The sequence below is a fragment of the Sycon ciliatum genome, chromosome 13, assembly GCF_964019385.1.
Source record: "Sycon ciliatum chromosome 13, ocSycCili1.1, whole genome shotgun sequence".
NCBI lineage: Eukaryota > Metazoa > Porifera > Calcarea > Leucosolenida > Sycettidae > Sycon > Sycon ciliatum.
In genome coordinates, this window is record NC_088655.1 from 5320708 (window position 1) to 5333049 (window position 12342).

At 45.4% G+C, this 12342-nt stretch overlaps 1 protein-coding gene across 1 annotated transcript; it reads right to left on the bottom strand.

Annotated features, from left to right (window-relative positions):
- Window positions 1-758: 758 nt before the first annotated feature.
- LOC135829619 (uncharacterized) lies at window positions 759-12091 on the bottom strand. Its single transcript, XM_065342019.1, has 6 exons — window positions 12021-12091; window positions 4792-4875; window positions 4033-4090; window positions 3569-3648; window positions 2982-3225; window positions 759-1980 (listed from the first exon to the last, which is right to left on the bottom strand). The coding sequence occupies exons 1-6, from the start codon at window positions 12088-12090 to the stop codon at window positions 1965-1967; spliced, it is 552 nt and encodes a 183-aa protein (XP_065198091.1). The 5' UTR covers window position 12091; the 3' UTR covers window positions 759-1964.
- Between the last annotated feature and the right edge of the window lie 251 nt (window positions 12092-12342).

The window sequence follows — 12342 nt, forward strand, 5'->3', positions numbered from 1 at the left end:
CCATTGCTGTCTATGTGTATGTGCCAGTATATGTGGAGCGAGAAGCGAGCAGCTCACGGAAATCAGTTGCACCGGTAGGGTGACCGTATCCATTTTCAACTTACCAGTATCACTATTGGCGTCTGACTCTTCGTTGACTGACCCAGACGCTCCTCGTTCCGTCGAGGCAATGGGGTTTTGGCACCAAATTTTCATGTCGTGACTCGCAACATCATTGCATCTCCAACCAACGGACATGAACTAAATTAGAGAGGTTCCAGAGTACGATTTTTCGTGTCAAAATTCGTAGAGGCGCTACGGAATTTTTATAAGTCGTTTTCGAGCAGTAAAACGCACCGCAGTACGGAACTTATGTGTTTGCCGGCATTGCCTAGGTTACGATAGTAAACACGTCATATCCCCACTCTTTGCATTTTAATTTGAAAATTTGTACCGAAATCAAAACTTCTCGCGGAAAATCGATGTTTCTCGAGCCCAATTTGTACACAAAAATCTTTCTGCATTCGATGACGCAAAATCTCCATACGAAACATGGTACCATGTTTCGTATGAAAGCCAGTCCACATGGATTCTCCGTGCCGATCGTCTGAAGTACGCGTGGAAAATATCCGTAGCGTCCATACGGAGTTTGGCACGGAAAATCATACCCGGAACCTATCTATTAATTTGTTGTTGTTGTTTATTTTACTTCGCAGATTCTAACGGGCAAGTTGCCCAATAACAAGAAAGCGAAGGCAAAGAAAGTACTAATAAAAGAAATAACCGGGGGCAGCAGAAAATGAATAATAGCTTTAAGAACTCAGACGGTGAGCCAAGGAACAAATTTACAAACAACGTTTCTTCATTTATGATTAGGAAAGTTTCTTTCTCAATAAAGATCCAAATGGAACGGAAACAGGGCAGCTGCATCTACAGGCATCTGTGCACAAAGATCATGCATTAAAATGGCGACCACAACTTTCATTGACGTGGAATGGTGGAAAAAGGAACTAGTGAAGCGACAAAATAGAAACGCAGAAGAAGTAGCAGTAAGGAGAGCAAATCGCTAAAGTGCACTAGCCTACAGCTAAAGTACACTAGCCTGGTACTGGCTGTAGTTAGTGATCACGTAGTCACGGAGGCAAGTGATCACGTGCACATATACATCATACCAATACGTTATCAGGGTCATGCATAACAAAAAAAGAAAGAAAGGAAAGTCACGCTCGAGCAAAACAAATCAAGAGCGCGTGACTTTACTCACGGTACGAAAACATAACGAAGAATTTGTTTCAGAACGAAATGCAAAGACTAGAGAAACGAAGACTACTTCCGAAGCTACTTTGAAGTGGAATGGAGTCAATCCTTAGAAATGAAGATAGGGAACCAGAATTCTGCTAACCCAAGCGTGGAATCAGCCACAATGTAAGAGAGAGAGTAAGAGAGCACAATCATTGTCAGGGTATATACGAAAACACTAATGTTAATCATCGTCATGTAATGCAAAATAGAAATGAGTTATTCCGAATTTATTTTTATGTATTTTTTTGCTACGTTCGCGACAAAGATTCGTGGGAGATTGAGGGCCTGCTAACAAATCCGAGAGCGGCTCAAGAATGCATGCACAATCCGGGATGAAGCGTCGGTAGAGATTTACTAAACCCAGAAAGCGAGGTAGAGAGCAGAGTGAGTGTCTGGAGCAGGGTAGTCCACCATGGCCTTGACCTTCTCTGCCAGTGTCTCAATGCCACCGCGGGCAGTGGCTTTGACATTGTGACCCAGGAATGTCACGGAGGGCTGCATGAAGACACACTTGCTTGCAATGACCACCAGACCATACTCTGCCAAGTGATGGAAGATGGTCTTCAGATGCTTGAGGTGTTCTGCTGTCGAGCGACTCACTACCAGTAGAATATAGACAGTTGACAGTCAAGCCAGGAACGAATAGAGGCCACCGCTGGGCAGGGCAGCTTCAAGATGACGCCTCACCATGTTTCAACACTGTACCAGGGACAAATAACAAGAGAGAGAGAGAAAGAGAGAGAGAGAGGGGGGGGGGGGGAAGGGAGCAGAGAGGGTAAGAGATTGACACGCAGACACACCAGCAGGCCGACAGATATGGTATTCTGCAATAAAAAGACAGGCAGAGACAGAGGGGGAGGGGGGATTTTAGAAGGGAAAACGGTTTCATCTCCAAATTAGGTTCCCGCCCTCTATTCGAAATCTATAATTTTGCCAGTTCAAGTAATCCTTGGAAGCAGAAGAGTTTTTCCCAGCCGTGGTGCGACTCACTGTGAATTGGAAACTTGTGGTCTGGCTTGAGAAAACATGGTTTTGGCAAATGGGATTTTGGCTTTGACCTCTGGTGGCTCTCATCTATCCTCCCCCCTGTTGAGGAGCTGCATCTGACCGCTGATCACGGGTGTTGGGGTCCCGCGGAAGCGCAGGGTTGTAGTGAAAGGGGGGAGGGGTAGGGGGACACAGCCCCCCCCCTCCCCGCCTACTCTGTTTGCTCACGCTTCAGTGAAAAAGTGCTGCCCGTCCTCATTATCCGATTTCTGTGTTTCTTCATGCCATTCAATGAAAATGCAGCCGATAGTCAGTACTACATTTGTACAGGGTTCATAAAGGCACATCTGTCTGGGGTGAAGTCAGGCGTTCGATTCTTACGTTACATTTCGCGTTGCAAGACAGTTATTTGGAAAATGGGAAAATCGGTTACGGGGTAACTGTTTTCCCTGCCCCCCCCCCTCCCCCTCCCCCTCCTCCTCTCTACTATTTTGACCTGGCTATAACAAAAAGGCGGTTCAATGCTGAGACGACAAGCTAAGGTGCAGGCAGGATCCCAGCACAGACCGTTCATCACTTTCTCAAACAAACTTGACCACCGGTGACAACCCCCCCCCCCCCCCATCACCCTATCCCTTCTCCCTAGCCCCGACCCGGACCATGTCACCAAAATACCGTATAACAATGATATGAGTCATTCTTGGTTAACTCACTGGAATGTTTTCTCAATCCTTTTCTTCTTTTCGGGATTCAGGTCTAGCGCAATCTTCTTCAACTCGGCCAGGGTGATTTCACGCGTTGCAGCTTGGTCCACGGCCCACCTGATAACACCTTGCATATTATCCGGTATGTTAGTGGTGCCAAGGTCGTTTCTCACGATAAAGTCTTGCATGTCGTCTTTGAAATCGTTGCTGTATTCTGGGTCAATCAGTATTGCAACGGCTTGGGCAAAGTCCTCTGGACACACAGGAGAACAAGGAGGGAAGAGAAAGAAATACAGCATTTCTCAGAGACATGTCGGTAGCCTATTCACGTTCCCAATTCATGGCCTCACACCACAGCAAGTCTAAGGACAGGGACTACAAGTTACGTTATAATGTATATAGTCCGGTTCCAAGTCTTTATTTGCTACAGTAAAGAGGTGATAGGAACTTAGCAAGTAGCAAGTAGGAACAACTAAAATAACAACAAACAATGTAATGTATTTAGAGACACAGATATCTGGATGCGGATTATACTCCGGAAAATATGGTGCGTGTTTTGTCTTCGATTCTACATAGATAGGCAGCAACATACTTACCACGTTTAAGGCGGCTGATGCACCGTTCCATGCTTCGGCTGAACCTTCGAAAGTCAGAAATTTCTGACAAAACTTTCAGTCTGAAAGAGGACAACATGAAAAGACAACATGAAAAGGCGTCAGATGCCGCTTCTTTACGGATGGAGAGGAAAACTCAGATTCACCAATTACAGTTTATGGGCAAAGTTGAAAACCCATTTTCTGCATCAGTGTTGCCCTGTTTTCCACAACTCGTGTTCCCAACTCACTGTGGTGTACAGCACAGTTGAAGCAATCCTCTTCAAGTCAGGACTTGATCATGATACATATACCTGTCATTGCACAATCATGGTCTGAGAACTCACTCACTGGGCCGGCCTGACTCATTATGTTCGAAATGGTGCAGTACATTTCACTGAACTATACCAAGGACTGATTCAACGGTTCTATACTTCATTGTAGAGCAATGCATGAGTAGAACTTACAGTGGTGAAGTGGATAGGAAAGTACAACAACTTCCATCAGCAGCGTGATGCTCATGGCCTGATACATTCAACAGGAAAGAACAGAAAACAGAATATAAAAACTATCCATGTCTCTGTGCAGACAAATTTGATTATCGGAATGGGTATAAATTATAAACTCATTTCATAAAAGGTAAGCATAACACACATTCCCAGCCAGTCATGTATTCACTATCCACAGAGACAATGACTCTTTTTTTTCGTACAGAATCTCCTGCAAACTGAAGTTCTCTTTGAGACCTGAGCAAGCTCATAAATCAAATGTGCCTCTAGATTCAAAAAGGCGGCTTATGTCATTTTTGAGCATTTTGAGTGATCTATACCCTGGCATTGCTGTATCCCAGCAGATCACTTTGTAAAAACACCTAGGTCTAAAATTGTTATGTTTCACAGAGTTATAGATGTTTCAAAAAGTGAGTTATACATGTACATCACTTTATGCGGAAACACACACAACTTTTAAATGCCATTTTTCTCAGTACTGCCTGAAACGACATGAGCGTGGATGTTCCCAAGTTGTACTTATTGTACTGTTGAGATACCCAATTCAAATAAATCAATATAATACAATACAAGAATAGAAAAATAGAAAAAGCCTCTTTTCCGATCTAGAGGCTCAAGTTGTGTTGCAAGATAGTGTGAAGTAGACATTTGCACACAAGTAAACTAACACTAGCATACAGGGAGCACACATGGTGTATCGAGCACATTCAACTTTACCAGCATCAGCTTGGCGAGCGGCAGTGGACTGACTGGCTTGATCAGAGTGTGACTGGCTGCTCGAAGGAACGCTCTCTGCCCAGTCTGATTGAACAGTAGAAGAAGTGAAATTAAAAACTAGCCATGTCTCTGTGCAGAAATATTCGATTATAGGAATGGGTATAAAATCCTAAAGGTTAGCATAACACACATACCCAACCAGTCATGTGTTCTTTATGCACAGAGAAAATTATTCTTTTTTCGTATAGAATCCGATGCAAACAGAAGTTCTCTTTGAGACCTGAGCAAGCCCATAGGTCAAGTTGTGTTGCAAGATAGTGTGAAGTAGACATTTGCACACAAGTAAACTAGCAGTAGCATACAAGGAGCACACATGGTGTATTGAGAACATTCAACTTTAAATAAGCGACGAGGAGATAATAGCTTTCCCTGATGACTGTGTCATGAAAAATGATTAGGAAATTTTGCATTTAGATTCATTATAATTATTATTCTTTTTTGTTTTTGTTTCGTAACCTCTGCCTCACTTATACTATTCTTGACTTGTTGTATCGGTTAAAGTTTTGTTTTTTCATGGCTGAGAGTAGCGAAAGAGTGCAAAAAACGTATTTTTCACTCACAAATATTTTCGTGCATTTGCTCTTGTTCTGCGCAACTCCGTTGAACCTGCCATCGTGGTCTTTGTTTTTCCTCGTGGTAGTTGAAGTTTTCAAGTGCTCCAGTTTTTAGTTTCCACTCGCAGCCACACAACACCACAACTCAACTTATTATTTTTTCATAGTAGATCTACAGTGTAATAGTCCAGGAGAAAGAAACAACAGTGCCGTGCACCGTCTATAATGAATCGGTCCAGCCTACAAAAGGTCCACATCGCCTGATTGGGCCTGCAAGCCGATGCACCAGTAACCTCACGTTTTTGGGAGAGGCAGATCGATCTGCGAAAGGCGGAAACAGCTAAAACGAGCTGAGCGTAATCCGAAACAAACCAGCAAGTAATAGTTCCCGGGTACCAGGTGGAGCAGAGTCACCTTTGACAGCTACACAAATCAGTAGATCTACGTTTTGGACGACCAGCAAAGATTGTGGAAGTAAAATTTAGCTGACAAAACAATTGGTCACGCCGTTCCGACATGTCGAGTCGACACTACCTGTACCGCAACCATACTCCTCAAAGGCTTGAGCGAGTCCTTGAGAGTTTTCCGTGGGCGCAGTGATGAGATCGAGAGTCTACGGAGTCGGTGATGAGCGCTGTCGATCACAACATCGTGTCCCAAATGGTGGCGAAGCTCCTGGCCGAGGTGACACCGCAGTCATACTGAAGTAGTTGTCTGATATCGTGGCGAAGGGCAGCAAGGTCGTAGCTGTCTGTTGACAACACCAACCGGAGTTCACTGGGACAGCCAGCCAGTTTTCCGCACATGGACCGGAGAGAAAAGATAAGTATCAGTACTTGAGATTGTGGATGTTTTTTCGATAATTTACAAAGTACATAATCATGCAGTTGACACGATCGAAAGGGGTGCACATGCCGTCGTATTCAAGGGAGCAAACAAACGCCAAGCCCGTACCGCCCTAGGCCCTACACAGGGTGCATGATCAATGTCACGGGACCATCAGAATGTTATGGATGTGCAGAGCGATATATATGACTGTATCGTGTTTGTAGAGGCAACCATGAACAACAAGAGTAGATAGTTTGTCAGTCTGAGTACAAAAATCGGGCAACAATGGCATGGCAGTAAATGTTGTCCATGTCAAACATCGTGCAAAATGCTAGTAGATTTCCGGCCAGGTGTAATCGGGGTGTAACAGATTTCGACGTCCGCAGCCATCGGACACACAAGGGGGGACAATTGGCCGGCAGGACGAGACCAATGTTTGTTTGTTCTTTCACGGGTGGGGTCCACCAGACATGGTTCCGGAAGAGATTCACGCAAAAGTTGACTGCTTGCTGACTTCAAACTTGTGTTCCTGAGGTGCCCATCCACCTCACTCACGTCAGATTATTAGTAGTATTATTCACACATTTCTACCGAATGAGTACGCGGCTAAGCAGTACAGGGAGCCAGCATATGTTCTCTCAGCATAAAAGCAAGCAAAGAATAAGGAGTACATGGGCAATGGAAACAGTTCCAAAGTACAGCCTGGGATTGTATGAGTGCAAACAAGTACGACAATAGTCATGGGCTATTGCAGCAAGCGACAACACAATAGATAATGGGACAGCAACCGCAGGGGGGCATGCGATGTTGACCAGGGGTGGGAAGCAGTACTGTCCAGGTTTCCTTCGTCCAGAGAGTAAGACTAGGGTTACCGAACACGCTCAATAAAAGTGTACGTTCCAGACGGAGCGATAACTAAAGCGGCAGGTAGCGCGTAGTCCTCACCCGGTCGCTGCAGTCTGCAATGTGCGAGGTGAGGTAACATGATGGCACACTGCACAACTCCACTGTTGTAACGCCAAACCAATTCATAAAAAAGTTAAGCCACCACTTTGATTGTGTAAGGTGTGCGAGACACCCCAGTCAGCTGCCAGGCCAAGTCAACTGGTTAAAGCTTTACGTATCTTGATCTCTGTGCATGCCGTCCTTATGTTTTCGGTGTTGAATCTTAATGAAGTATTTCTATATTTTTTCCTCTTGCTGTCCTTTCAGTACCAAGCCAGTACCTAGGCCGTGGAACAGACACCGGATCACCCACGACGGGACATGATGCAAGCGATTGGGAACGGCCTTGTGTGGTGTATAAATGGGTAACCCGGCTTGCCATTATTTAGTGTGTATGTGAGTGATAACAGAGTGAGTAAGAAGCCCGATGGGCAGTGATGACACATGATTGCGTAGGGCTTGATGCCATTAACATGGAGAAGCCCAATGGGCAATGAGGACACAAGATTGTGTATGGCTTGATGCCATGATGAGGGAGAAGCCCGATGGGCGGTGATGACACATGATTGTGTATGGCTAGATGCCATGATGAGGGGGAGGGAGAAGCCCGATGGGCAGTGATGAGTATGGCTTGGTGCCATGATGAGGGAGAAGCCCGATGGGCAGTGATGACACATGGTTGTGTATGGCTTGATGCCATGATGAGGGAGAAGCCCGATGGGCAGTGATGGCACATGGTTGTGTATGGCTTAATGCCTTGATGAGAGAGAAGCCCGATGGGCAGTGATGACACAGTCATGGTTGTGTATGGCTTGATGCCATGATGAGGGAGAAGCCCGATGGGCAGTGATGACACATGGTTGTGTATGGCTTGATGCCATGATGAGGGAGAAGCCCGATGGGCAGTGATGACACATGGTTGTGTATGGCTTGATGCCATGTTGAGAGAGAAGCCCGATGGGCAGTGATGACACATGATGGTGTATGACTTGATGAACGATCATGTGGTTATGAATGATTACAGACATGTTGAAACGGAAAGAGAGTTAGAGTGAGAGTTACATAGAGGTATGTGGGTTTTTTATGTCTCGCAACCGGCTTTTCACCCCGTTTTTGTCGGGGCACGCGGAGGAGTGTACGTGCACGGGCAGTACGTGTGTGTACAGTATGTGTGTGTGCAGTACGAGTGGGTACAGTGAGTGTGTGTGTGTGTACAGTGAGTGTGCGTAAGGGTGCATGTGTGTGCAGTAAGTGTGTGAGGGGCGGACATGTGCATTCGATACAGGATTCCTTCTCTTGCAGGAACTGAACGGACGTCCAGCCCAATCACGGAAGTACAGGACCTCACATTGAATTTACTGCAGTACTACTCCATGATGTAGCACTCGCAACCTAGCAGGGGAACTTTCGGGCATTTCGCAGAGATTTTGTCTGCTCGGAGTGCTCTGCTGATCATGTTATCCTGGCTGATGTGTGCTCGCCCGGTTGCCGCCGGCCCCAACCTGGCCTACTAGTGATCATCCCAGGGCAAGTCTGGCCGGGTCTCCATAATGTTCATAGTACCTATACATTTGGCCACAGATGGTGTGCCCAAGACTTTGGCACACTGGCGCCATGCGCCACACTGCTCGTTTTCCTTGTCCAAATCTTTGTGTGCTGCTCTCCTATCGGCCTCACTATCCTTTACATCGTGAGTGTGATTGCTCTGGTAGACCACTACCCCATGTACTGAACAGTCGCTTTGTGAGTGAAAAGGTTTGTTTTTTCACGGCTGAGAGTAGCGAAAGAGTGCAAAAAACGTATTTTTCACTCACAAATATTTTCGTGCATTTGCTCTTGTTCTGCGCAACTCCTGCCATCGTGGTCTTTGTTTTTCCGCGTGATAGTTGAAGTTGCCCGCCCACCCACCCTGGTTTCATGGGAGTCGTCCGCTGTTCTTCTTGACAATCTATACCTATGTGTGTGGCTTATGATTATGACATACACCGGTTATTACATACCATTTCTTGCTATATCTATTCTTGGGTCCGATTGGCAGCGGGGCAGGAATTAATGAAATAGAAAGGTTTTTTGGCCGAAAGGCGTGTTTTTCCTCTAGCCCGGTTGAGCGGTCGCGGCTAGGAATGTAGGGAGTCATTGTTTTTCAGGCGCTCCCCTGCTGTCCAGTCACCCATTCTCACCACTGGCCATGCTGTTCACTGGATTTCACGGCTTTTTCTCCCCGCTTGCTGGCGGTTCTTTGATGGATTTAGATATTTTTCGGCTATTTATCTATTATGTGGCTGCGAGTGTGGTTTTTTGCTTCTACTCATTTCTGGAAAACCACCACGGTGGTGAGTGCGATTGCTCTGGTAGACCACTACCCCATGTACTGAACAGTCGCTTTGTGAGTGAAAACGCGTCTTTATCGACATCAAGTTTTTAAGTTGTGCATTCGCCTCATAATGCAAGCTGCCAGAACACTCTGGTTGACTTTGCTATGAATGAAGCCACAGTTTTCACATCTGACAATAACGAGATTGCTTCAACACTTCTACACCTAGGTACCTGACAATAACGAGATTGCTTCAATACTTCTACACCTAGGCTCCTGGCGTGGTATTTGCATTCACGGTGCTTGCAATGCTTTTCTTTTCTCCAGCACATTTCAGGACAGGATGATACAGTTTGTTTTACATCACCAGGCATACACATATGGGATAGGTGTTCAATGAGATTGGTGATCAGTCTACTCATGATTAGTCACACACGTTTAATCAACAGACTTGTGATAAGTCACGCTCCAGTGACTCATGCACTCAACATAAGCTAAGCACTTTCGAGAGCAGGACATTAAAGTTCTGGACAGGCAAGCGCAGCGAGGTAGGCAAGAAAATGTTTCTCGGGCAATATTTTTCTGTTGCGACTATGGCATCTGATGTGTTCTTAACCGTTGTTTCTTTTCCTGGCTTCCTCAATCAGGTTTGAATCTCATCAGTGTCCTTGCCCTTCCAACCTTCATTTCTATGCACATACATCTTGCTTTTTCAAACTTTTCCTATGATGTGCTTTGCCTGCTTCCATGATGCCATACAATCACCATTGGGGACATGCACCGGGTTTTCCACCTCACTACTACGTGCTTTGGCGCAAGGATTTTCTCCGGCTGGTGCGGTCCAGGAAAATTAATCTGACCGTCCCACGTGCTTCAAGAAGCAGCGCTGGTCTGCATTGTGACCCGTTCTTGTAATCCTCTTACATACCGTCTTTTTTCTATTTAAAACATTCTGTTCTCAGTCACTATTTCTAGACTTCTCTCGTTATCCAGTTCACATCTATCTGCGGTCAACTGTCCTTCAATTAGTGTGCTGTTCCTATTTATGAATATGACTGTCTGTAAAATAGAGATGTTCCAGGCTGTCCAAGAGAGTGCTCAACACCGAGAGGCAGAGCCGGTTCAGACAATATGAGGACAAAGAAAGTGTTTTAACTTGAGTTTCACGCACTAAGCGATCATCAGAAACAGTTACTATTTTCTGTTTGTCTGTCTATATGTAATATTTATAGACTTATAACTCTCCATATTCACCCTATCGTCCCTACAGCCCAACAAACGAGTCATGTTGGTCATACATGTACATGTACGCAGAACTAACGTAAGTCGTTGTACTTCACTACCGACTGGTATCGTCTTGAATGAATCGGAGAGCGATGACTGTGTTCTTGACAGAATCTTGTTCAAGTTTGTTAGGACAGATCGTGGACACGTACTGGTGCATGTGGCACGGGACGCGACGACCTTGGAGAACACGCTCGAGCCAATCACCTTGGAGAACACACTCGAGCCAATCACCTTGGAGAGCACGCTGGTGCTTTACGTGAGCCAATCATCGTCGGTTTTGATGAGAAGATTTGACCAATCTGTGAGCATCATTTTCGGGAGTTGGTGAATAGACAGCAATCTAAGCAATTCTGCTCTCCCTTATTATCTTTTCAGGCAGCGCTGCGGAGCTGTTGTGTGCCATAGAAAAGTTCTACGCCAACGTCCATAAACAGAACATTTCCGAGTACAAACGAAATTCCTTGCTTGTCGCTCGACCTACAATCCATCGACATGCCGAGCGTACAAAACTTTGTTTGCTTGCTGGCTGATGACTTGTCACCACCTGGTCACATGCGGATTTCATTTGTACTCAGAAAAGTCCTGTTTGCGTAAATTAGTGTAGAAATGTTCTACGGCACTCGCCATCTCCGGTGCGCTGATTGAAGAGAAATCAAGCGCAGCACCGAGTACTGCTCTCTTTACAGTAAGTATCAAAAAGTGGTGAATATAAGTGGTGAATATCTAGCAATATCCACCACTTATGTAGCTGGCCAATTGCATGTGGGTGAGTATGGAATGAAGTATAATCCAGTGTATAAAGAGCAAGAAGGTATGTATTTTGAGTATGTATATAGCATACAGACAGACTAAGAAAACAATAGTAACAGCACACACTCTTGATCTCTTAAATAGCATTCCACTCAGCCTCCGGCATATCAACCCCAGACGAGATTTCAAAGCAAACATCCTACAACTTGTCATCTCTTCCGTATGTACTTGCTCACATTGCTCAGCACATCTATAGCTCCATTGCGCCCAGCCTCTGTGATAAACTCCCTATTACCATCGCTACTGCCTCAGCAAGCAGCTATACTTTGATCTCTCTGAATCTGATCCCCGTGCCTGTAATTATTTTTCTCTTATTGACCACAGGCCATCGTGAGAATAAAAGATTTCAAACGCAAATTGAAGGGCAGTTGAGTGCAGATAGATGAGAACAGGATAAAGAGAGAATTGCTTTGTTAAAAGGAATCACGCACCTGTTTGTCCCGGGAGCTCCGCTTCATCCTCCTCATACAGGTTTGCAATGCGTTCGTATGTTGACCACATGGCATGGCTGAAGATACACACACACACACACACACACACACACACACACACACACACACACACACACACACACACACACACACACAACTCACACACACATTCAAAACCAGCAAACATGCAACATACTGACTATTTTGATGACATAACAATCAATACTTGCACACGCATGCAGATGCCCACATTACTGGCCGCACTCCTGCGCGCATTTCTGCTCACACTCTTGCCAACGCCCAAACTCCTGCCCACACTCCT

Excerpts from the sequence above, each read along its gene's own strand:
- LOC135829619 (XM_065342019.1), bottom strand. The coding sequence starts at position 12,090 with ATGTGGTCAACATACGAACGCATTGCAAACCTGTATGAGGAGGATGAA. Across the intron at positions 3,649-4,032 it reads TTCCTATCCACTTCACCACT|ACTGAAAGTTTTGTCAGAAA; the intron begins GTAAGTTCTACT and ends GTCCTCTTTCAG. Across the intron at positions 3,226-3,568 it reads CATCAGCCGCCTTAAACGTG|AGGACTTTGCCCAAGCCGTT; the intron begins GTAAGTATGTTG and ends CTGTGTGTCCAG.